Genomic DNA, 27,031 nt, shown 5'->3' on the forward strand with positions numbered 1-27,031 from the left:
GGAGCCGGGGAGAAAAAACGCTTCGTGCGAACAAAGTCCATATCCAGGCGGAGCTCCAGACGCCATCCGGAAGAACGCATGTCAATGCGAGTGGCAAGATGAATGAGTTCATGTAGGTCAGCAGGAGTCTCTCGTGCGGCCAGAACATCTTTAATGTTGCTGGATAGGCCTTTTTTAAAGGTCGCGCAGAGAACCTCACTATTCCAGGACAACTCGTAAGCAAGAGCACGGAACTGAATGGCGTACTCGCCAATGGAAGAAACACCCTGTTCCAGGTTCAGCAGGGCAATCTCGGCAGAAGAAGCTCGGGCAGGCTCCTCGAAGACACCACGGACCTCAGCGAAGAAGGACTGGACTGTGGCTGTGGCAGAATCATTGCGGTCCCCATCAAACTTGTCCGGCAGGGACAAGCAGGGGTTAAGAACGGCCGGTTGCTGCGGAGGAGTTGCAGGAGCCGGCGGAGGAGATGGTTGTTGCAGCTGTAGCTGTGACTGAAGTTGCTGTATCTGCGGCAGCAGCTGCTGTGACTGAAGTTGCTGTATCTGCGGCAGCAGCTGCTGTAACTGTGACTGAAGACGCTGTGTCTCGGAGATCAAGTATGCCAGCTGTTGATCTCGTTGGGCGATCTTTACGCCAAATTTGTCCGGCAGGGACAAGCAGGGGTTAGGAACGGCCGGTTGCTGCGGAGGAGTTGCAGGAGCCGGCGGAGGAGATGGTAGTTGCAGCTGTAGCTGTTGCTGTATCTGCAGCTGCTGTATCTGTGACTGAATACGCAGTGCCTCGGAGGTCAAGTATGCCAGCTGTTGATCTCGTTGGGCGATCTTTAGGGCTAGCTGGGCGACCAGTGTAGGATCTTCAGCGGGATCCATGGCCGGATCTACTGTCACGATGCCGGCTGGCAGGAGGTGGATCCTCTGTGCCAGAGAGGGATTGGCGAGGACCGCGCTAGTGGACCGGTTCTAAGCCACTACAGGTTTTCACCAGAGCCCGCCGCAAAGCGGGATGGTCTTGCTGCGGCGGTAGTGACCAGGTCGTATCCACTAGCAACGGCTCACCTCTCTGACTGCTGAAGATACTGAAGATAGGCGAGGTACAAGGGAGTAGGCAGAAGCAAGGTCGGACGTAGCAGAAGGTCGAGGCAGGCAGCAAGGATCGTAGTCAGGGGCAACGGCAGGAGGTCAGGAACACGGGCTAGGAACAGACAAGGGAACGCTTTCACTAGGCACTAAGGCAACAAGATCCGGCAAGGGAGTGCAGGGGAAGTGAGGTAATATAGGGAAGTACACAGGTGATCACACTAATTGGTAATTGGGAAGATTGGGCCAGGCACCAACATTGGTGCACTGGCCCTTTAAATTGCAGAGACCCGGCGCGCGCGCGCCCTAGGGAGCGGGGCCGCGCGCGCCGGGACAGGACCGACGGAGAGCGAGTCAGGTACGGGGACCGGGGTGCGCATCGCGAGCGGGCGCCACCCGCATCGCGAATCGCATCCCGGCTGGAGGCGGTACCGCAGCGCACCCGGTCAGTGGATCTGACCGGGGCGCTGCAGCAACGAGGATGAGGCGAGCGCTCCGGGGAGGAACGGGGACCCGGAGCGCTCGGCGTAACAACAAACTCCAGAGTCGCTCACTTCACCGATCAATTCCACCACACCTGCGCACGGACAAGCCGGTCCCTCCCTCGGCAGAAAGCAACTGCAGAAGAAAAAGATTGTCCAGCGCTGGGCTCGCGGATAAAAGCTTGTTCTTTATTGGAAAATTCACAGAGATAACTCGACAGAGGACAACGTCTGACGCGTTTTACACATAAGTGCTTAATCGTAGACTAACCCTGCTTATTCTACGATTAAGCACTTATGTGTGAAACGCGTCTGCCGTTGTCCTCTGTCGAGTGATCTCTGTGAATTTTCCAATAAAGAACAAGCCTTTATCCGCAAGCTCAGCGCTGGACAATCCTTTTCTTCTGCAGCATTCACACTACGTTTGCAGCTTACGGCTGCTGGGTCCGGTTGGGTAATTTCAAAACCGGGAGCTCCTGTATCCCAGCCGTACCCGCGCAGCTTCTCATTCACTTTAATGAGACGACCTGGGTCAGATAGTGACTCTGGTCGGCTCAATTTTGCACCGTATCCAGTTTTGTGACCGGACCTAAAACCATGGTATACTACGGTTTTAGGTCACAAAACCAGATACAGGGTAAAAATTAGCCGACCAGAGTCACTGACTCCGGTCGGCTCACTAAAGTGAATGGGTTTCGGCGCCAGTCCGGCTGGGATACGGGAGATCCGGCTTTTCCCGATTGTCATGACTCCCTCACGTAGTTCCATCTATTGCCTCCCCACACTGTATCCATGCTTTCATGAATAAAGAAGTGTGAACCATACCATTCCAGACCTGGTGAGTGCTCCGGCATTTTCCCCTTTGTGCTGATTGTGATTTACTGTATAATTTTGTATCTTTTCTACAAATGCAATATCCACATTATAGGAAATTAAAAACCAGTATAACACGTTTCTCCTTATTGTATATATTTCCTAGGTTGATGAGGAACTTTTCCTGTTTAAAAGGAGAGGTCTTTTCTTCTTGGTGCTCGATGCCTGTTCAGGGACCGTTGTTAGCAAAAGACAGTTTGAAATGATCAATGATGTATTCACAACAAAAGCAATTTCAAGTTACATTCAAGTATCAATGAAACAGAGGTATGTGCATACCTAGACCATAACTAAGAACAAACATAAAAATGCTAAAACATGGCCTCAGAGTTTACCTTATATTTTTATGTTTTAGATCAGTGGTTCTCATTTGCTCTAGAGATATTTTGGATACTCCACCAGGTTCTGAAATGTCTGTTTTTACCAAACTTGGATCTGCAAAACCTATAGTGCTTTATGAAAAAGGTAACATCCTGCAAAAACAAAAAAGGTCTATATTTTACAAAATGCACCATAAGGAACGTACTTACATGGAAGATTAAGGGGATCCATGGGATTCACAATGTGGCCGCAGGCAGAGATTCTTTGACAGCTTCAGTAGCTCTTTATGAGATTTGGGCAAGAACATGTTGGTGCCACATGTACCACTATGTGAAAAAGAATGCACTGTATCCTGTAATATTATATAAGACTGAGGGAATAGAAAAATCACTGAAACGCATGCCTATAAATGTACAGCAATCATACACTGCTCAAAAAAATAAAGGGAACACTAAGATAACACATCCTAGATCTGAATGAATGAACTAATCGTATGAAATACTTTTGTCTTTACATCATTTTTGTGTGATTTTGTTGTCAGCACATTTAACTATTAATGGAAATCAAATTTATCCACCCATGGAGGTCTGGATATGGAGTCACACTCAAAATAAAAGTGGAAAACCACACTACAGGCTGATCCAACTTTGATGTAGTTTCCTTAAATCAAGTCAAAATGAGGCTCAGTAGTGTGTGTGGCCTCCACGTGCCCGTATGACCTCCCTACAACGCCTGGGCTCCTGATGAGGTGGCGGATGGTCTCCTGAGGGATGTCCTCCCAGACCTGGACTAAAGCATCCGCCATCTCCTGGACAGTCTGTGGTGCAACATGGCGTTGGTAAATGGAGCGAGACATGATGTCCCAGATGTGCTCAATCGGATTCAGATCTGGGGAACGGGCAGGCCAGTCCATAGCAACAATACCTTCCTCTTGCAGGAACTGCTGACACACTCCAGCCACATGAGGTCTAGCATTGTCTTGCATTAGGAGAAACCCAGGGCCAACCGCACCAGCATATAGTCTCACAAGGGGTCTGAGGATCTCATCTCAGTACCTAATGGCAGTCAGGCTACCTCTGGCAAGGACTGTGCGGCCCCCTCAAAGAAATGCCACCCCACACCATTACTGACCCACCGCCAAAACGGTCATGCTGGAGGATGTTGCAGGCAGCAGAGCGTTCTCCACGGCGTCTCCAGACTCTGTCACGTCTGTCACATGTGCTCAGTGTGAACCTGCTTTCATCTGTGAAGAGCATAGGGCACCATTGGCGAAATTTGCCAATTTTGGTGTTCTCTGGCAAATGCCAAACGTCCTGAATGGTGTTGGGCTATAAGCACAACCCCTACCTGTGGATGTCGGGCCCTCATACCACCCTCATGGAGTCTCTGACCGTTTTAAGTGGACACACGCACATTTGTGGCCTGCTGGAGGTCATTTTTCAGTGCTCCTCCTTCTCCTCCTTGCACAAAGGCGGAGGTAGCGGTCCTGCTGCTTGGTTGTTGCCTCCTACCGCCTCCTCCACGTCTCCTGATGTACTGGCCTGTCTCCTGGTAGCGCCTCCATGCTCTGGACTCTACACTGACATACACAGCAAACCTCCTTGCCACAGCTTGCATTGATGTGCCATCCTGGATGAGCTGCACTACCTGAGCCACTTGTGTGGGTTGTAGACTCCGTCTCATGCTACCACTAGAGTGAAAGCACCGCCAGCATTCAAAAGTGACCAAAACATCAGCCAGGAATCATAGGATCTGAGAGGTGGTCTGTGGTCACCACCTGCAGAACTACTCCTTTATTGGGGGTGTCTTGCTTATTGCCTATAATTTCCACCTGTTGTCTGTTCCATTTGCACAACAGCATGTGAAATTGATTGTCAATCAGTGTTGCTCCCTGAGTGGACAGTGGGATTTCACAGAAGTGTGATTGACTTGGAGTTACATTGTGTTGTTACAAGTGATTCCTTGATTTTTTCGTGCAGTGTATTTATCATTTCTACTTTTTTTCAGGTAGCTTTGCCATGGTGGGATATAAAGGGCTATCTACCCCATCTTGGATTAAAATCATTAATAGCAGTCCGGATAAAAGAGCGGCATCCATACAACTTTACTTGCCACTGATGTTGACTGAATACAGATGTCCAACTCCAAAAACTTAGGGATAAAAAGACTATTGAGCTGGTGTCCTTCTTCATCATGAGTATCTGTTCTTCTCACAACTCCAATTCTTGTTAGTTCCTGAAAATGTTCTGACCTATAGAAGAGACATTATTATGCCTTTTTTATACTGTCATGTGTTTATATTTTCCAGTAAATAAATGTTTTTCTTGATATAAGTTCCTTTTTATGAACGATTGTATTATTATCCAGAGCCAAGTCTAAAGCCTGCACCTGCTTCTTGTAAATGGGTCAATCTGCCACTAGTTATTTAATAACTTATATCTGACTATATATGTTTCACATGACAATAATTCTGTGCACCTGCTTGTTTGGTAGGAGATATTTGTTTTTCTTACACTGTATCACTTTGCATTGGGACCGGGAAGATGTTACGGTGCAGATCGCACGGTAAGTTCTGTCCGTCATCCAGTCAGGTAAGATACAGTATTTCTAGAAATGTTGATGATATTACTATTTTTGCATTTTAGGTTGAAAGAACTAGATTTATCATAGTCTCTGAGTGCTCTTCATGTCTTACTCGATTCTATAGGAATATATGATGGCTAACAAACCTAATGGCTAATAAGTTGAATAAATAGCTCTGAAATGTTGTGTTGGACATTTTACACACCAGTGGCTCTAGATAGATATAGCCAGAGGGGTTAGATGACTGCACACTGTTCAAGTGGGGAACAAGCCTCCTGTATTTGGAATTGTAATGTGGCAAGTGTTTTTTTGTTTTTGTTTTTTTACAATATATTAGCCAATAAGGTCTACAGGTTTTTTGTTGTACAGTGTAGTAAATAAAAGCAATGGGTTGCTTACAATATATTAGCCAATAAGGTCTACAGGTTTTTTGTTGTGCAGTGTAGTAAATAAAAGCAATGGGTTGCTGTTTTTTTTGTACTAAGCTCTGTTGGTATAAATAGGCAAAACATCAGTAATATACAAAAATACTTTTTATAATTTCCAAAAGTGAACTGTACAGGCATGAAAATTGTTACATACTGTTTTGAATGTAAATGGTTGTCATGTGACCTGTCTTTGGTGTTCTGCATTATTATTCAGCATAAAGTCATTGATTAGAGAATACAGTAGTTGTAATATTGTAAACATTTATCTAATGGTAGAAATCAACCTTGGGATTTGGTTGTTGTTCATCATTTCTCTTGGTCCATATAAGTGCACCTTTGGCCAATTTCAGATAAGTGTAATACAGCCACAGCTGCAAGTCCCTACTACAGCTGCAAGTCCCAGCCTGACCGCTGGCCTTATTACGTGATCATAAGACATCATAGGTCTGAATGATACCTTCAGTTTGGGTCATTTAATCCTAGTTGGGACAAGACTTCTGGCTGTAATAGTCTTTTGGCTCTGAAACTGGCCTTAAAGGAGTACTCCGGGGCAGAGAAACTTAGACCTTATCCAAAGGGGGGGGGCCTCATTCTCCTGCACAGCAACACGGCAGTCCCCAGGAATGGATCGTGTCGACCCCTGCACTAAGCGGCGGCCAAAATGCCCCCTCTATGTATCTCTATGGGAGAGCAGGAGATACAGTGTTTGGGTATCCCCGGTTCTCCTATAGAGATACATAGAGGGGGGTGTCAGCCGCCTCTTTGTGTGGGGTTCCACACGCTCCCTACCTGGGGGGTGCAGTGCAAGAGATCACAGGGGGTCCCAGTGGTTGGACCCCCAGCAATCAGACACTTATCCTCTACGGATAGGGAATAAGTGTTCCAGCACCAGTGTACTCCTTTAGGTTCATGCAAAAAATTCATGCAAAAACATCTGAAACTGTCCTAGTCATCTGGTCAGGAAATTCATGCACACTCTTTGGGCATACAGCAGCCGGATCCTGAAGGGAAACTTAAAAACTGCTTTCTGCCATATCCTTGCCGAACCCTTGCCATATCCCATTCATTTTAATGAGGGGACCAGTGTCAGCTACAAACTCCAAATGGACCATTTCCCACCTTTTCAGTTTTTTTGAATCGGACTGAAAACTCTGGTCTGCTGCGCTTTTTAGCTGGATACAGTGGGAAAATTAGCTCCCCGTAATCAATAGCTGACTCTGTTCACCTTTATTGAAATGAATGGGACACGGCAGGGATACGGCAGGAGCTGGTTTTGGAAATTTCCCTGCCAGATTCGACTGCTGTATACCCTAAACTTGATAGAAATGCAGCCTAACTTTTATTCAATATTTTTCAGTTATAGAAAGCTCAGCAATAAATCTGCCCCATTTGAATAAACCCTTATTATGTCACATTCTTCACCAGATTGGTCTGAATTTGGACTTTACATCATTCCTCTGAAGGTTACTGTTTCTGTTTCATTCCTACGTTGCTTATGAGGCCCTTAGGCCAATGGTCCTGCCTATTTGACCATTAGGCTCGTCAGTCTGTAGGCCACTTCATTGAGGTTCCTTCAAACACTTGGTGTTGTTGTTTATCATCTTTCGTTGTTACGTTGTATTTGAGGAAGGTATTTGTTGTGAAGTTTTTTTTTGCATTCTTTTATAAGATTAGTTCTCTTTTAGCTGTTCTGTACATGTCCCTGCAGATTTTGCCAATTTCTAATAGCAAGTCAGCATTACATGTGTTCGATATCATGTTTCATCCTGTGGTTAATCTACATATTTGAGGTATTCGCTCACCAGGGACTGACTTAAGCGCAGCAAGGTGCTTATGGGCTATGTGGTATTAGGAGCTTGGCAGCTCGCATACCAACATCACCTATGGATCCATGCTGAGGATAAGGGCGGCACAGCAGGAGTTTGCCTCAAATCATAGGCTATGACAGTAATTACAGACAGAGAAGAGCTGTCTGCTAAACAACATAGTTCCTACAACAGTCCTATGATTAGACCTGATGGCACTGGCAAGGACGGCGCACAGTCACAGATGGGTGTTATCTTGACTTAGAACTTAAAGAGTCTTGAACATGAACCTTCTTGGAACACAAAGAAAGGCACTTTGCAAGCATTACATGTATTGCATAAGCCAGGGGGGCCATGTTAAGTTTTTAACTTTGAGCTCCATTGTCCTACAATAGCGCTGAATGCAGGTGATCTGCAGGCACCTCTTCTCCGCTCCAGTTTTCATTCAATCCATAGACCAGTTGGTCCAATTTATATGCATATAGAATCTAACAAGTAGGACGATATGGTGCTCTATATTTTTAAAACACCATTAAGTGCGACCCGATTTCAATAAAGATTGCACTTTTAAATTCACATTTTCTTGATATATGGGAAATAAAGGGTTTTTTTGGGCTACCCTGTTTGGTAGTCTATGAGTTAGTGGTCAAATTCCACCCTCCATATATTGGTCTCTACTAGATATGTTTTTTTCTTGGAACACAAAGCGCTTTATCCCTCCAGTCAGTCAGATCCCCATGATCACTGTCTGACGTGTGCCAGGTTGGCCTGCACTGGCATTTTCTGCCGACTCATGTAATACCGAACACTCCGCGCAGGTATGTGATTTGTCTATAGTGTACTGCACTGTGTTTTCTAACTTGTCTATTCAGTATATACAGAAATCACCCAGCTTGTTTAGTTTATTACATTTTTGCTGTTTATTGGACCTTGCCAGTGTCAGAACATAGCTCCAGGATTTACTCCCATTTGATTAATGTATTTCTCCTTCAAAGAACAAAAACTTGATGGTTCAGCTCCATCACTTAAACATGGTCTACACTTTACCTGTATGGTTGAGTTTTGAAGTTGTTTTTGCAAGTGAGGGTAGAATGAAAGGCGATAATTGCTGAGGACACGTGTGCCTGACACTTAGCGATGACAGATCCATTCATCGGTATAGGGACATTCCACAGCCGGATAACCGGGTGCCCTTTTCTAACTGTATATTGTTATTCATGTATCATGTAGAACCAGTCAACTTATTGTATTGATCACAGTAGGACATATGTTTGTCTTCATAAGTTTCCAGTAAATTGTAGAAATACGTTTTTATGAGGGTATGGATAAGTTCACTATAATCATTGACTTACATAGTCAAAGGTTAATTTGGTGTTGTGTAAAGTCTGCGATGACTTTATTATGTTCTAGCACAGTATTTTCCAATCAGGGTGCCTTCAGCTGTTGAAAAACTACAACTCCCAACATGCCCGGACAGCCTTTGGCTGTCCGGGCATGTTGGGAGTTGTAGTTTTGCAACAGCTGGAGGCACCCTGGTTGGAAAAGACTGTCCTAGCACATCCCTGCTCTAGCATGCCTTCAGTAATAGATAATATGCAATACATGTACTACTATATATATATATATATATATATATATATATATATATATATATATATATATATATATTTATATATGTGTGTGTGTGTGTATACATATTGTAAATCTTCTTCACATCCATCTAGGAATTGCATATTGCTATAGTTAGCTGTAACACAATCCCCAGACATGCGGACATGCTGGAAGTTGTAGTTTTGCAACAGCTGGAGGCATCCTGGTTAGAAAACACTGTCCTAGCACATCCCTGCCTTAGTGTGCCTTCAGTAATAGATTAAACATCCTGTATGTATGTATGTGTATATATATATATATATATATATATATATATATATATATATATATAACTCCAAAAAAGGAAAGCGGCACTCCAATGGCAGAAAAAAGGTGTATTTATTCACCCACCAAGTCAAGTGCAACGTTTCAGCCTCACAATGAAGCCTTTCTCAAGATATATATATATATATATATATATATATAGATGGGGGAGATATATCAAAACCTGGGGAGAAGCAATGTTGCCCAGTTGCCTATAGCAACCAATCAGATCGCTTCTTTCATTCTTAACAAGGCCTTTGAAAAATAAAGGAAGCAATCTGATTGGTTGCTATGGGCAACTGGGCAACTTTGCCTCTCCACAGGTTGTGATAGATCTCCATATATATATATATATATATATATATATATAGTAAATCCATTGAACCATCAGGAAAAAACATATTGCTTTAGTTATCTGTAACACAATCCCCTACTGTATACAAATAACCCAGCTCAATGATATATAGCAGTTCCTGCACTCTTACTGAATAATAAGCGCAGGAATGCTACTAATGGTGGTATTAGGCTAACCCTAAGAGAGAGAACATATGTTATTATCATTGTACAGGATGATTCCAAATACTACTGTGTGAGGTGAAATGATGACACAGGTCACATTCAGATGCGTCTAAGGGCACGTGAAATACCTAGAGAGATATCCATAAGAGCACTTTGACAGCGCCGCTAAATGTAGATGTTTTCTTGCCTCATCTGCCTGATATCCAAGTGGTTTCGATTACGCAGAGTAAAATAAAAGTGTTAGCAAAAACGCTGTCATTCAAGCAACTCCCTAACATTTTATTAAGAGCTCTCCCAGGGCATTTTGAGATCAGAGAACTTGACTTTGTTCCCGGGTATATAATTGAATGCAGTACAATGCCATGCGTTTGTTTGGTACTCAATGCTAATTTCGTGGTTGGGCTACTCACCTATAATAACCTGTCTCTTTTGTTTTGCCCTTAAAGGGGTATTCCAGGAAAAAAACTTTTTTTTTATATCAACTGGCTCCAAAAAGTTAAACAGATTTGTAAATTACTTCTATTAAAAAATCTAAGTCCTTTCAATAATTATCAGCTGCTGAAGCTGAGTTGTTCTTTTCTGTCTGGCAACAGTGCTCTCTGCTGACATCTCTGCTTGTCTCGGGAACTGCACAGAGTAGAAGAGGTTTGCTATGGGGATTTGCTTCTAAACTGGGCGGTTCCCGAGACAGGTGTCATCAGAGAGGACTTAGAAAAGAACAACTCAACAGTTGTTCATCAGCTCATAAGTACTGAAAGGATTAAGATTTTTTAATAGAAGTAATTTACAAATCTGTTTAACTTTCTGGAGCCAGTTGATATATATAAAAAAAAGTTTTTTTCCTGGATAACCCCTTATTTTTTTTTAATCAACTGGTGCCGGAAAGAGTTGTAAATTACTTCCATTAAAAATTCTTAATCCTTCCAGTACTTATTATCTGCTGAATACTACAGAGGAAATTCTTTTCTTTTTGGAACACAGAGCTCTCTGCTGACATCATGCCCACAGTGCTCTCTGCTGACCTCTCTGTCCATTTTAAGAGCTGTCCAGAGTAGGAGAAAATCCCCATAGAAAGCATATGCTGCTCTGGACAGTTCCTAAAATGGACAGAGATGTCAGCAGAGAGCACTGTGCTCATGATGTCAGCAGAGAGCACTGTGTTCCAAAAAGAAAACCATTTCCTCTGTAGTATGCAGCAGCTAATAAGTACTGGAAGGATTAAGATTTTTTAATAGAAGGAATTTACAAATCTGTTTAACTTTCTGGCACCAGTTGATTAAATAAAAAAAGTTTTCCACCGGAGTACCCCTTTAAAGTCACACAAGGAGCCAATGCTCGCTCCACTGTGCTGGTATGCAGCCTTGCTGATGAGACTACAGCTGGAAGTAATTTGACAGCAATGGTTTGCCAGGAATCCGAATATATATCCAGGGGTTGCTGCCAGGCGTCTTTCCAAGGCGGACTGTATAAAGCATCCTATCCATGAGGGAATACACAGATGGATTTAGTAAATGCTTTAACAGGACTCATCCAGCTATATCCTGACCCAGCTGGCATTATTGTTAGCTAACCTGGCGATATGTACGTTGTGATATGAAAGCGTGACTTACTATTGGACTGCTGCAAGATTGAGTGCTAGGTTTATCCAATGGAGCAAATTATAGCCGGTCTTCATAAATATTTTGCTGCAATGGATTATGTGACCAAAGCAAAGGATAACTGGAAACCAGAAGAGTGAAAATTCCTGAAAGTGTAAATTTAGCAAACAGACTTCCAGCTAAGAGGAGCGTGCACGGAGCGCGCCAGCATTAGAAGAGTAATGATGTGAGTGCTGTGGAGGTGAGCGCAGGTAGCGCCTTTCCAGTTAGGAATTAAAGGGAGAAATACAGTGAAATTGGCCAGATTGCCTCTGTGATGTGCACATGTCTGAAGAAGCATTCCATAGAAATCCAAGAAAGAAAGAGAAGCACCATATAACTTCTCAAGCTTCTTTTTTGCAGATAAGTGCATTATAGCACACTAGTATGTGTGACCTGTAAAGTCCTTAAAGGGGTTATCCAGGAAAAAACTTTTTTTCTTATATATATATATATATATATATATATATATATATATATATATATCAACTGGCTCCAGAAAGTTAAACAGATTTGTAAATTACTTCTATTAAAAAATCTTGATCCTTCCAATATTTATCAGCTGCTGAAGTTGAGTTGTTCTCTTCTGTCTGGCAACAGTGCTCTCTGCTGACATCTCTGCTTGTCTCGGGAACTGCACAGAGTAAAAGAGATTTTCTATGGGGATTTGCTTCTACTCTGGACAGTTCCCAAGACAGGTGTCATCAGAGAGCACTTAGACAAAAAAAGAACTACTCAATTTCAGCAGCTCATAAGTACTGAAAGGATTAAGATTTTTTTAATAGAAGTAATTTACAAATCTGTTTAACTTTCTGGAGCCAGTTGATATATAAAAAAAAAAGTTTTTTCCTGGAATACCCAGTCATTTTAATATTCTTAACGAATGGAGCTTTTGCTGTCCGTGAGATACATTCCATTTTACATCCATAGTTTTAAAGCCTACAACACAGTCTAAAGTTTAGTTAGAAACTGTCTTCATATCTGAATACATTAAAAAGTTGGAGGACTTAAAACAGAAATGTATTATAATATATATAACAGAAATGTATTATAATATATATTACAGAAATGTATTATAATATAAATAACAGAAATGTATTATAATATATATAACAGAAATGTATTATAATATATATAACAGAAATGTATTATAATATATATAACAGAAATGTATTATAATATATATAACAGAAATGTATTATAATATATATATAACAGAAATGTATTATAATATATATATAACAGAAATGTATTATAATATATATATAACAGAAATGTATTAAAATATATATATAACAGAAATGTATTATAATATATATATAACAGAAATGTATTATAATATATATATAACAGAAATGTATTATAATATATATATAACAGAAATGTATTATAATATATATATAACAGAAATGTATTATAATATATATATAACAGAAATGTATTATAATATATATAACAGAAATGTATTATAATATATATATATAACAGAAATGTACAGTGGTCCCTCAAGTTACAATATTAATTGGTTCCAGGACGACCATTGTATGTTGAAACCATTGTATGTTGAGACCATAACTCTATGGAAACGTGGTAATTGGTTCTGAAGCCCCAAAATGTCATCCAAAAATAGGAAAAGGTGAAGATTAAAGAAAAATAAGTAGATAACTAATATAGATAAAGCAAATCCTTACATATAAAAGTAAGAAAGATCTGCTGGGAGCTGTAAATCACTGTCTATGTCAGTGTTTCCCAACCAGGGTGTCTCCAGCTGTTGAAAAACTACAACTCCCAGCATGCCCGGACAGCCAACGGCTGTCCGGGCATGCTAGGAGTTGTAGTTTTGCAACAGCTGGAGGCACACTGGTTGGGAAACAATGGTTTATGTAGAGAACAGGAGCTTCTTCAGGGTCCTATACAGTACACAGTGTCCCAAATGGAGCCGCCCTTACTTGGTGTCCAAAGGAGCAGCTAACCCTGGCACAGGTAAGGAGTAGTACAGAACTTGTAGTTCCTCCCTGTACTGTAGGGGGCGCTACCAGACAGCCAGTCAGTGCATACACTTCAGTAATAGAGGTGATTTACCAGTAAAATGCCCATTCTGATTGGTCAGTTCCTCCAGTTGTGACACATTTCACAGATCTGGACTGTCCCCATCATTGTATGTTGAGTCTGGTTTCAAGTTACAATGGTCCAGAAAAAAAACATTGTATGTTGAAACTATTGTATGTTGAGGCCATTGTAAGTTGAGGGATCATTGTATTATAATATATATAACAGAAATGTATTATAATATATATAGCATACTGTAGGCTATAGGCATTATCTAACCTGACCTAGATACACCGGTTGTGTCTTGCTGTCTAGTTCATACAGTTTACGCATGCGGTTAGATTATTGTAAAGTTCATACCATTTGTCTACTGTTGGTTTGTAGAAGAGATAAGGAACACCGGACACATGGTAGCTAACCAAAGCCAAGTTTACATGATGTCAGAATTCTCATTTGCAAGCACTATAAAAGTGTTGAGGATAAAGCGAATTCACCATGTCAACATGAAACGGTCCTAATCTGTCTCTGGGTCACGGCGATTGACCAGGAGGGATAGCATCAGCAGGGATAGCAGAAGAATACAGCCCGGTCTTCTATAACATCTAGTGTTATCTTGTTGTGTCAGGTCTGCACACCCGTTGACTTCTCTGTGATCAGCATGTCAGGATGGGTGTAAGCTAAAGGTTGAGTGTATTTGGCAGAGGGCTGTGCATGTCATTTCAAGAAGGCCACATTATAAAGCACTGGTTGTTCAACGTACAGAACTGTCTATAAAACTTGGCCTGTAAACTAGTACAAGTCAGTGAATTGGGTCATGTCAATGTGGGCTGCTATTCAGGTAAGAGGATCTGAACAAGTATTCACCTAAATCAACCATATCTTGTGTTTTGTAGGAACGACGATCTCCCAGGACCATGACTGCTGGCAGTGTTGGACAAGTTTTGCCTTTACTATTGTTTGCAGCAATATTTACTTCTGGGGCTTACGGTAAGTTAATTCATAGTTTGAAAAGATATCACCTTGTGTTGTCTATTTAAATACATAGTAATATGTGCAGTTAATAGTAGATTGCTTTTAAAGGGGTACTCTGCCCCTAGACAGATGATAGGGGATAAGATGTCTGATCGTGGGGGGCCCACTGCTATGGACCCCTGCTATCTCGGCTGCGGCACCCCAGTCATCCGGTGCACGCAGCGAACTTTATCGCAGATGACTGGCGATGCGGGGCGGGAGGCTCATGACATCACGACCACGCCCCCTTGTGATGTCCGTACACACCCAGTCTATGCAAGGGAATGGAGCCCAGTTGCAGTCCCATACACAACCTGAGGGCAGGTGTGGTGCTGTTTTTGGAAGAAAATAACTCTGTTTTTCTATTCCAGTATAACCCCTTTAATATTAGTAACGGCTTATATACACCCCCTGACTATATAATCCCACCCATTACCTATAGCCGCTCCCATTATTAAATTTAAAGGGGTAGTCCAGTGGTGAAAAACTTATCCCCTATCCTAAGGATAGAGGATAAGTTTCAGATCGCAGGGGGGGGGGGGGGGGGGTCTGACCGCTGGGGCCCCCCACGATCTCCTGTACAGGGCTCCGGCTCGCTGGTCAGAGAGCGCGGGTTGACCACTGCATGAAGCGGCGGCCGACACGCCCCCTCAATACAACTCTATGGCAGAGCCAGAGATTGCCAAAGACTTCACTCCGGCCCTGCCATAGAGTTGTATTGAGGGGGCGTGTCAGCCGCTTCTTTGTGCGGTGGTCAACACGCCCCCTTCCCACGGGCTGTCGGGGCCCCGTACAGGAGATCGCAGGGGGCCCCAACAGTCGGACCCCCGCGATCCGAAACTTATCCCATACCCTTAGGATAGGGGTTACGTTTTTCACCACTGAATATCTCCTTTAAGTTCGTGCCCATCTGACTGATTTCTTAAAGTGTCAGACAAATTATAAATCCTCATATCTCAGGAATGTTAGGAAATATCAAGAACCTTTTTGTTGCCCACAGGTCCTCTTTAAGCATCCATAGAATTCTATAGTCCTATATTGTACCTCTGTATAAGAGTTTCTTTTCTTGTAAATTCTGTGAGAGACCGTTGTGGACTAATCTGAGGTTAGTGGTCTTTTTCTAAAGATAGGTCATTAATTAAAAAATTAAAAAAGCCCTGGAAAAGCTGTTTTAACCCTTATTGTTCCAGTCTGTATTCTGGACTGACACATTACAGTTTCCTGTACTGCTGTGTATTCTGAAAATCTTAACCTGGTCTCAGTATTATGCATGTCGAGACAAAAACTGTCTATTTCAGACACATTAATAAAATATGTGTAAAATTACATTCTTACCACATCTCTCCAACAGCCTGAAGATAAGAGTACTATTCTAATGAGTCATTCCTAAATATTGTTATGATGTATTTTTGTTAATTATCATTTTTTAATTTTTAATTTTATTTATGTTAACACATTATTTTCTAGAATTGAAGATTAGGTCTTTAATCCATTGTGTCTATGTGTATATAGTATATACAATATACTTCCTGTGATTATATTTACTATTAGATAGTTTTAATTCCCTGCCATTTGTACAAATAGCCAAAAATAGTTTAGAAATAGCCAAAAATAAGTGACACTTGGAAACGGTTGCATTGCTACATTTTCCTGCTGTGGAAATTGAATTGCAACCAATTTGTTGTATTAGGTGTTAGATCTTTATTGGCTGCCATTAAATATCATCACATTCTATTTGTGTTGGACTTGGTCTCAGAGAGAGCACATTCCCTGGAGGCCATTGAACAATACAGATATTTTGCAACCGGTCTTCTTGTGTGAACTTACAAAAAAGCTTTACAGAATAAGCTTAAATACGAACTCACATCAGTTTTGTCTGTGCATATGAACTGTGAAGCTTTGGCCAAAATAAACCGATTGCAGTCATTGCTTAATGTAGCGGCACTGCGGCTGAATCCATTGTGAGACCTTGCAGACAGTGTTGCACAAAATATGGGCAATATTGGGAGGACATCCAGTTGTCTGGACCTTAGAGGATGTCATAAATAAAAGTTCAGACTAAATAAAATTTCCCATTTTTGTGTGTTGGTGGGAATCATGACAAAAAGTCTGTTGGTTCACAGTAATGATATGTGATACAGAAGAATGATAGTAATAATTTGTAGCACCAACATATTCCATAGCACTTTACAGTAAGGAAAAACAATTTTGGTTCTCAAGTCCTCAGACAGTGCTCTTCTCCTCTTTCTGTTGTCCATGCTTAGTGTGACACACACAAACACACAATGCAAAGACTAAGTGAACTTCTCTCCTTTTTATCTGCTTTCTGGTGGGATTTTTATATTGCTCACATCTGTCACTTGCCCCATGTGAGTTTAAAGGAGCATCACATGCTTGAAACAATCTTAGTTTTCCACAATTTTGAAAGGGTGCCAATAATTTTGTCCAGCCCATTTTTGGAGTTTGGTGACATTATGTCCAATTTGCTTTTTTCCTCCCTCCTTTGGTTTAGTTCCAATACACACAAAGGGAATAAACATGTGTATAGCAAAACATGTGTTACTGCAACCCTCTTCTGGGATTTCAGGGGTGCCAACATTTAACATTTACGGTCATGACTGTATATCCTTTTGAACAGGGGTCGACCCCTACCCCCCCCCCCCCATTACTAACCTGTGCTTAGAATTGCTTAATAGGGTATATAAAAAACTGCACAGCCCATTTACGAACAATTGTTAAACCAATAAGAAGTGGCCTCTTAGTCAGGTTACTACTTACAAACTAACTTGCTAATAAACATGTATATACCATAAAGACAGTAAGGTCAGCTGCCAAAAGACCCAGCAAAAGCTCAGTTTAGTCCTCCCTTCAATGGCAAATGGTAAACTGTATAGGATTCTCACTTTTGACCACCCCCATAACAATGCTAGCCAAAAAGATAGCGGCAATAGACGCAAAAAGAACTGAGTGTGACTATTGCTATTGTTATTACTAAAGAAGGACGCACTTCTTATTCTGGTATCATCATACACTAGATGATGTGCAACATTTTGATCATTGTTATAGCAGGTTCGCAAACCAGGTTCTGGGCTACCTTGTTCAGTCTACTGGATAAGATAGTACAATGTTTAAATATTAAATGTTTTATACTGCATACAATTAGAAATGGCCATAAGTCTCAAAAATGTCAACTAATACGGCCATTATTATCCAGAAAGAAACTGACCTTGGTTACAAGTTTCAACATCTGTGTCATATATGGAAAAAAAGGGACTCCACTGCAGAGATCAATACGGGCCCCCTATCATAGTGCCAGGCTTTTTCCTGCAGGACAGAAGGATATAGTATGTGTTTCACCCAATGTACTAAACACTTTGACCGCTTCCTCATCCTATTGTTTTCCAACAGTTCTTTTGGAAAGGGAATTTTTAACACAGGTTTTTGCCACCAAGTTAAAGGAAAACTGTCACATATTTTCTCCCGCACTATTCACAGGTATTGGTGGATAGTACGGGAGACACTGATTAAAACGAGCCCTACCTTGGTCTGATCCGTGCCGCCGTTCGCCCGCAATTGTAGTTTTAATCTCTGTGTATATCCTGCTGTAACTGGCACAGGCGGGGCTTCTGCGGGCTAACTGACACTGACGTCAGCGCTGCTCATGAATATTCATCCCACCTCCCTCTGGTTAGGAGTGGCGAAGAGAAGGAGAACTGGAGGGAGGGGGCATGAATGTTCATGAGCGGCGCTGACGTCAGTGTCAGTTGGCCGCAGAAGCCCCGCCCTTGCCAGTTACAGCAGGATATACACAGAGATTAAAACTACAATTGCGGGCGAACGGCGACGCGGATCAGACCAAGGTAGGGCTCGTTTTAATCAGCGTCTCCCGCACTATCCACCAGTACAGATAGTGCGGGAGAAAATATGTGACAGTTTTCCTTTAATAAGGGAATGGAAACAACAAGTGCTGAAACCCCACACCCCAATGACACCTCGAGCAGTTTAACTTTGTAGCATATATTTTTTCACATATAACACAAATGGATACTTAAAAGATCTAGCAAACAACTCTGTTTTATTTGGCTTATTAAGTTTATACGTTCAGTGTGTCCAAAAAAACAAAGGCCCAGATTTATTAAACTGTGTGAGAGAAAAACTAGAGTGATTTCCTCCAGCAACCAATCACAGCTCAGCTAACGCGCTGTGGTAAAGTGAAAGCTGAGCTGTGATTGGTTCTTACTCCATTTTTTTTCTCCCACACAATTTGATAAATGAACATTAGCACTCGGACGATACCTTCTTCTGTTCTTCATTGGTTACATCACAGATGTTACCTTGTAAACCTTGTTGGTGATTCACGTTCTTTTTACAAGGAAGAAATTATTATTTTTAATTATATAGACATAAAAGAACATGCACATGGATAGAGTGTTAGAATTTATGACATAATGTGTTGTACATAAAAAATACATGTGATTTAGACTGTAATACTTGTTTTTTTTTTATACAAGGCATTTGCCCGCACGAAGACCCTGAATTACAGCCTTGGCGCCCAGAACCCAGTGAAGAAAATCATGTGACTATTGATGGGGGCAAAAAGTTCCTTCTGACGTCTTCTGTAACTGTACACTCCATACATATCACCGGCGGCGGTAAGCCAGATATTTCTTCTAATATGTGAATTATAGAAACACATCCCAGAGGCATGACTTTCAGCTGAAAATGTTGCTTTTTTTTCATTTATTTATTTAAACAAACCTTGTTGATCAGCTGGACCATAATATTTGGCAGCGGGTAAATTCATAAGCGGATTCCCCAAATGCTGAGTCAAATTGGATTCAGCTGTATACACATTGTAAGGATAATGAGAATAATCATAATAAGAAGTGTGAACTTTACCCTATTTACTATTAGCATTGTCAGATTAGCCATTCTATTCCAGGTTTCTGTTTAATGTGTGTTCTGAATGCTTGTGAGTACAGTGATCTCTCAACTTACAATGGCCTCAACATACAATAGTTTCAGCATACAATGGTCTTTTCTGGACCATTGTAACTTGAAACCAGACTCAACATACAATGATGGGGACAGTCCAGATCTGTGAAATGTGTCACAACTGGAGGAACTGGCCAATCAGAATGGGCATTTTACTGGTAAATAACCTCTATTACTGAAGTGCATGCACTGACTGGTGTCTGGTAGCGCCCCCTACAGTACAGGGAGGAACTACAATTCTGTACTACTCCTTAACTGTGTCAGGGTTGGTTTTTTTTGCGTCAAATGGAGCATATTTGCGCCAAAATTATCAATTGTCGTACGCAAGTTTGTAATTTTGGCACAAATGTAGCCCTACAAAAGGCGCAGACCCCAGAATTCCAGGCAGTGAATCTGACTTTGGGACGTTCTATTGTTGTAGCTATTTTCTCTGTCACTTTATTCATGGTGTAGATTTGCGCCTAAATGATTTACACTTTATTCATGGTGTAGATTTACACCCAAACTTGCGCCAAATCGAAAAGTCGCAATTAATGGATTCCAGACCAAAGAATGATTGTAACTGAAATCACGACTAACAAAGTGAAATCAGTGATTTTGTTCTAAACCATTTGGCGCAATTGTTTGTCGCAAAAAGTGACATAAAAGGAAATTTGAGACAAATCACAGTCAAAAAAACAGGGTCAAATCCTTCATACATACCCCCCCAATGTGTGTACTGTATAGGACCCTGAAGAAGCTCCTGTCCTCTATAAACCATAAACCATTGTTACCCAACCAGGGTGCCTCCAGCTGTTGCAGAACTACAACTCCCAGCATGCCCGGACAGCCGTTGGCTGTCCGGGCATGCTGGGAGTTGTAGTTTTGCAACAGCTGGAGACACCCTGGTTTGGAAACACTGAAATAGACAGTGATTTACAGCTCCCAACAGATCTTTATTACTTTTATATGTAAGAATTTGCTTTATCTGTATTAGTTATCCACTTATATTTCTTTAATCCTCACTTTTTCCTATTTTTGGATGACATTTTGGGGCTTCAGAACCAATTCCCAGGTTTCCATAGAGTTCTGGTCTCAACATACAATGGTCTCAACATACAATGGCCGTCCTGGGACCAATTAATATTGTAACTTGAGGGACCGCTGTACTCCAGAAATAGTGCAGGCGTTCATATACTGACGTAACGGCTAAAAGGGGACAGTATTTCTTATTCTACTAGACATTTGTGTGCAGACATTTGGCTGCTATAGGCCTCAGTAGAATCAGAGGACATCTGGCCATTTAGTTCAGCCGAAAAATTGTACAGTATTACATTGTCCTGTCCAATGAATCCAAAGCAATAAGGTTGGTCCAAGCATGTCCAACATTACACGTATCCTATTTACAGGACCTATGGTGGTAATACAGCACCATGCAGAGGAGCGTACAAAACACAATCTAGATCAGTGGTCTTCAACCTGAGGACCTCCAGATGTTGCAAAACTACAACTCCCAGCATGCCCGGACAGCCGATGGCTGTCCGGGCATGCTGGGAGTTGTAGTTTTGCAACATCTGGAGGTCCGCAGGTTGAAGACCACTGATCTAGATATATAGTAGCAATAATAGTAATCTGAAGGGACATCTCACAAGAGCTTACAATCTGAGAAGAAATGGGTATAACAGAAAAGCTAACAGTGCTTGTATTATACAATAGTCCATCCATCTTTTATACATCATAGGGTAGTATACACAAAGTGGCACGAGCCAGTCATCCAGCCAGTGTCTGTGTTTGCACACATATGAAGTGCATTAGGTCCAACAGATTTTATATCTCAAAATCTGCTACAAATCTGCAGAAAATATGCAGATAATTTTAGCTCTGCTTCACCGAAAGAGGTGACAACCGCAATGAAAATTTGCATGCCCGAAATTGGCATGTTGTGGATTTTAAGTACATTGGCCCTCATTTATCATTGTCTTTAGACTGTTTTTTGTGTCTAAAAAAGGGGCAAAAAAGGAGCAAGCAGGGTTTTTTTGCCCCTTTTGGTTTACACATTTCTGCTGATTTTGAGTTGCAATCCACTGATTTTAGCAATACACATGATATGGACGGGTTTTATCAACTGCGCCTTTTTGTGAAAAGGAGCAAAAAAGGCGCAAAGCCACTGAAAAATCTCTAAAACTACACCAGCCCAGACTTAGCTTAGCTTTTTGGTGTATGTGAAGAGAAAAATTTCAGAAAATGTGACCTGCACAAAATTTATCAAATGCCCTTTGACCATTTTAATAAATTTGGTGCCCCTACACATTACCAGCACACACAAAAAAGGTGTAGAAAAATGCTTCACTTACACCTACAATGATAAATGCTTCACTTACACCTACAATGATAAATGTGGGCCATATTGCTGACCAATTTCCCTGCAGAATGTTTCTCTACATTTAGATAAAATTATGTAGGAGCAATGTGATAGGCCTGTCTAAAAAAGATGGGTTTTTAGGGCACACATAAAACTATGGGTGTTGGAAATTAAAGGGGTACTCCACTGGAAAACATTATTATTATTTTTTTTAATCAAATGGTGCCAGAAAGTTAAACAGATTTGTAAATTAATTCTATTAAAAAATCTTAATCTTTCCAGTACTTATCAGCTGCTGTTATGATCCACAGGAAGTTCTTTTCTGTTTGAATGTCCTTTATGTCTGACCACAAGTGCTCTCTGCTGACACCTCTGTCCATTTTAGGAACTGTTCAGAGTAGGAGAGGTTTTCTATGGGGATTTGCTCCTGCTCTGGACAGTTCCTAAAATGGACAGAGCTGTCAGCAGAGAGCACTGTGGTCAGACAGAAAGGAAATTCAAAAAGAAAAGAACTTCCTGTAGATCAAACGGCAGCTGATAGGTACTGGAAGGATTAAGGTTTTTTAATAGAAGTAATTTACAAATCTGATTAACCCCTGAGTACCCCTTCAATCTGACTGACCAAAGTAATGCATTCCAGAGACCTGGTGCAGAATGTTAGTCTTGGGTTATTTGAGCACATTTGGGGGGGATTTATCAAAACCTGTGAAGAGGAAAATTGGTGCAGTTGCCCATGGCAACCAGTCAGATAGCTTATTTTATTTTTGAAAAGGCCTCTGAAAAATACAAGAAGCTATCTGATTGGTTGCTTTGGGCAATTGGTCAACTTTTTTGCTGTTCAGGTTTTGATAAATCTCCCCCGTAGAACCCATGTGATAGGCAGAGAGGAGGAAAGAGATATAGGGGTGCAGCACTGTGGAGACATTTGGGGGTCAAAGCCATGAATTTAAACTGTATTCTATAGTAAAAGGGGCAACCAGTGCAGTGACTGGCAAAGGCGGGAGGCATCAGTGTGGTGGTTGGACCAAATGTTGAGCCTGGCTGCTACATTCAGGATAGACTGGAAAGAAGAGAGAGAGTGGGCATTAGATAAGTAGCCATGATGAGAAGTCAGAATTTATGTCTATACAGGTCAGTGAATGTGTCATCTTGTAACCACAACTGTGTCTTCTTTTACAGGAAAACTTGTCATTAAACCCAGCAATAATCCCATCATACTCCGAACCAGATACATACTGATCGAAAATGGGGCCGAGCTACACATAGGGAGTGAGGACTGTCCATTCCAAGGACTTCTCACCATTATCCTTTATGGAAGGTAAACTGCTCAGCAGCTGTACAGTATTGTGTTGTTGGATACACGGAGACCAAGTACATGCCGGGTAGCTTCTCTTTCTTCCAGAAAACAGGGCAATCTAATATTTGTGGTTAGCGTTAGGATTTCAGTCCGAATGTGGAAATATAAACAGAGGGGCAGGCAACCAAAGAAAAGGTTAGAAAATCAGACCCAGTTATAGGAAAAGAACATTATTATGTGAGTCACAGAACACTGTGTGATGTGCATAAACTGATATTTAGCATGCATTTCATAAAACCTAACCTTTACCATCTTGAAATGGGTGAGAATATGGTGAGGGTGTTTGGAACACATAGTAATTTCTATCAAGAACTTAGTAATATTCAAAGCACTCCATAATTTTTCAGTACTGTAAAAAGAACTGAATGTCATCTTTATTAGATTACTCATTTAATAATGTTCTAAAAACAATATGGGGGACATTTATCAATGTTTACTTATGTGTTCCATTTTTTAGATTTTTTTTTTCTAACAATTTTTTTTGCTTATGTGCGACTTATTTATCAACTGGTTTCAGCCTGTTGATAAATTTCTTTCACGTAAGCAATTTTATTAATTTTTTTGCTTTGGTAGTAGCTTTTTCTAGTAAATTTTCGAGTAAATTTAGTAGGTTTTTTCATGCGATGCAACTTTTTTGCGACTTTCGCACTTGATAAATCTCTGACCACTGCAAGTCAAAAATCACTTTTGCTTTGGTAAGCAAGATTTTTATTTTTTGCTTAGGACACTGCACAATCAAAAAGTCGCAGAAAAAAGAGAGTAGTTGCACGTGCGACTTTTTTGCGACAATTTTAAGCAAAAAAAAAAAAACTAAACTACTAAATGCTTTGATAAATGTCCCCCTATATGTTTGGTAACAGGGGTGGTAGTGAACACTTTACTGTGTATTTCAGCAAATCAAATCAAATGCTAAATGCTGAAAAATACTTAAAGGGGTACTCCGCTGCTAGACATCTTATCTCCTATCCAAAGGGTAGGGGATAAGATGTCTGATTGCGGGGGTCCCACTGCTGGGCCCCCCCGCGATCTTCCGCATCACCCAGCGTTCTAAACAAATGCCGGATTCCGGTGGCATTGGTCATGACATCACGCCCCCTTATGATGTCACACCACGCACCCTCCATTCATGTTTATGGGAGGGCGCGTGACGGCCAACACACCCCTTCCCATAGACATAAATGGAGGGGGGCGTGGTGTGATGTCACAAGGGACGTGGCCAAGACATCACAATCAGGGCCTCTGGCTCCTATCGTTCTGAACAAAAAGTTCAGAACGCTGGAGCACTGGAGTACCCCTTTAACGCTTAGTAGGTGACTGTTGTATATCCTTCTCTATCCTTTCATGCAGGTCTGATGATGGAGAGCTTGCCCATGACTTCTTTGGTCATAAATACATTGGCGTGGGTAATGGAGGAACTCTTGAGGTACATGGAGAGAAGAAGATGTCCTGGACATTTCTGGACAAAACCTTGCATGCTGGTGGCATGACTGAAGGAGGCTACTACTTTCAAAAGAGTTGGGGGCATCGAGGGATCATTGTTCATGCTATTAACCCCAAAACAGGGGACGTGATTCATGCTGATAGGTACATATATATCTTGTGTGTTTGTTAATTGGTATGTCAAGAATTAAGCTGAAAATCTGAAATTTAGAGTCTTCATTGCAGTTTATGTCAAAATGGTTGAAACTGCAATTTTTTACATAAAACATAATTCTGCATGCAGCACTATTTTTCCATCAAAACTATGGACTCTTCAGCAAAACTCAACAGACCCCTTAAAGGGGTACTCCCCTGGAAAACATTTTTTTTAAATCAACTGGTGCCAGAAAGTTAAACAGATTTATAAATTACTTCTATTTAAAAATCTTAACCCTTCCTGTACTCATCAGCTGCTCTATGTTCCAGAGAAAGTTCTTTTCTTTTTGAATTTCCTTTCTGTCTGACCACAGTGCTCTCTGCTGACATCTCTGTCCACGTCAGGAACTGTCCAGAGCAGGATAGGTTTGCTATGGGGATTTGCTCCAACTCTGGACAGTTCCTAAAATGGACAGAGGTGTCAGCAGAGAGCACTGTGGTCAGACAGAAAGGAAAGTCAAAAAGAAAAGAACTTCCTGTGGAACATACAGCAGCTCATAAATCCTGGAAGGATTAAGATTTTTAAATAGAAGTAATTTACAAATCTGTTTAACTTTCTGGCCCCAGTTGATAAAAATTTATTTTTTCCAGTGGAATACCCCTTTAATGTCAGTAGGGTCCATCAAGCACTGCTGGTTTGTGTTGTACTATGGATCTGGCACTGTGTTGTGTTTTCCGTTTGTAACAGATACCACAAAGCATATATGAATAGCTTAATGGTAATATAATAGTAAAGTACTTTTTTAATTTGATCCTGTCTTTAGGTTCGATACATATAAATCTAAAGAAGAGAGCACCCGTCTCGCTCACTACATCAAATCAGTCCCAGAGGGCACCATATTGTCAATGGCTGTGAATGATGAAGGATCCCGACATTTGGACTATTTGGCAAAGAAAATGATGACCAAACTTGGAAGCAGACACTTTCTACACCTGGGTTTCCGGTAAAAAATGTTATCATTAACTTATCCTATTTCTATTTTTGGAAATGCATGATCCCTACCCTTATGCCAACCTTCCACTCTCCATACATGTAGGTTCTCTTTAAGAGGCAGCATGTAACTTTATATAGTACACAAACAGCTTTTCTATGTGAGACGCACAGAAGTCTCTTCAGTTCTTAGTTACTAAGCCTCAGTATGTGAAGAGACTTGTTCCTGGATCTAAAATACAGGACATCTCATTCATTTCAGACACCCCTGGAGTTTTATCACTGTGAAAGGCGATCCATCCAGCTCTGTGGAGGACCACGTGGAATATCAAGGTACAGAACACAAATTGAGTGGCATGTATAATACTTAGGCTTGCTCATAAACTGCAGTAGGTCATGGTTTTCAATGTTCAGCCGTGCATACTATTTACTTTTTACATATGAGGCAGTGCACCATAAAAATGGCTTGAATTCCCAGACTTTTCACCGGTTTGCTCTTGCCTAAACAAGCATAACTTTTTTTTTTATGTTATAGCGTGTAAGAACAGGAACATGTTAGAAATGTATTTTTTTGTGTACAGAATCAGGTTGTTTATTCATATAAATAACTTGTGGGAAAATATTTCTCAGGCTTTTACCAGATGAAGAACATTAACTAGTAATTAGTTGTTTTATTATTGTTGTATGTAGGCTTTACGCTGTGTAACATAAAGAAATAGAAGTAAATGTATCTAATATTCAAGAAAATTCCAGAAAAGGATAGCTTTATGCCGGATTCTCTGAGAAGAAGTTTATATGGATTGGGGACAAGCAGGGCTCAAGTCCTGCAGGAACTGGTGTGCACTTTTTCCACAGCAGGAACTTAGTTCCCATTAGCAGGAGTCCTGCAGGACCAGCCCTTAAAGGAGTACTCTGCCCCTAGACATCTTATCCCCTATCCAAAGTATATGGGATAAGATGTCTGATCGCGGGGTTCTGCTGCTGGGGACCCCCGCGATCTCGGCTGTGGCATCACAGTAAGTAATGCCCCCTCAATACAAGTCTATGGGAGGGGGCGTGACGGCCATCACGCCC

The 27,031-nt window shown here is 41.3% G+C and overlaps 2 protein-coding genes and 1 long non-coding RNA gene across 9 annotated transcripts in view; 2 read left to right on the plus strand and 1 right to left on the minus strand.

Annotated features, from left to right (window-relative positions):
* Positions 1-5,085, plus strand: part of LOC130368387 (cell surface hyaluronidase-like) — a 118,329-nt gene extending 113,244 nt beyond the window's left edge. For 3 of the 4 annotated variants that reach the window (XM_056571967.1, XM_056571965.1, XM_056571966.1), the window contains 3 exons: positions 2,538-2,698; positions 2,787-2,896; positions 4,760-5,085. In XM_056571967.1, the coding sequence (XP_056427942.1) occupies positions 2,538-2,698; positions 2,787-2,896; positions 4,760-4,908 (420 nt within the window). In that variant the 3' untranslated portion in view covers positions 4,909-5,085. The remainder of the gene's footprint in view (positions 1-2,537; positions 2,699-2,786; positions 2,897-4,759) is intronic. The other variant, XM_056571968.1, reaches the window with a different exon arrangement.
* CEMIP (cell migration inducing hyaluronidase 1) overlaps positions 1-27,031 on the plus strand; it is a 130,609-nt gene that overhangs the window by 41,710 nt on the left and 61,868 nt on the right. For 2 of the 4 annotated variants that reach the window (XM_056571973.1, XM_056571970.1), the window contains exons 2-7: positions 14,581-14,674; positions 19,210-19,350; positions 23,214-23,352; positions 24,739-24,975; positions 25,791-25,970; positions 26,220-26,290. In XM_056571973.1, the coding sequence (XP_056427948.1) occupies positions 14,602-14,674; positions 19,210-19,350; positions 23,214-23,352; positions 24,739-24,975; positions 25,791-25,970; positions 26,220-26,290 (841 nt within the window). In that variant the 5' untranslated portion in view covers positions 14,581-14,601. Of the gene's footprint in view, positions 1-8,371; positions 8,387-13,508; positions 14,313-14,580; positions 14,675-19,209; positions 19,351-23,213; positions 23,353-24,738; positions 24,976-25,790; positions 25,971-26,219; positions 26,291-27,031 lie in introns of those variants that run through there. The other 2 variants (XM_056571972.1, XM_056571971.1) reach the window with 2 other exon arrangements.
* Positions 4,876-18,346, minus strand: LOC130368396 (uncharacterized). The gene is made up of 3 exons (XR_008892447.1): positions 18,239-18,346; positions 17,925-18,022; positions 4,876-5,003 (listed from the first exon to the last, which is right to left on the minus strand). It is a non-coding gene; the product is annotated as an uncharacterized LOC130368396 (long non-coding RNA).

The sequence above is a fragment of the Hyla sarda genome, chromosome 4 (genome assembly GCF_029499605.1).
Source record: "Hyla sarda isolate aHylSar1 chromosome 4, aHylSar1.hap1, whole genome shotgun sequence".
NCBI classification, from domain to species: Eukaryota; Metazoa; Chordata; class Amphibia; order Anura; family Hylidae; genus Hyla; species Hyla sarda.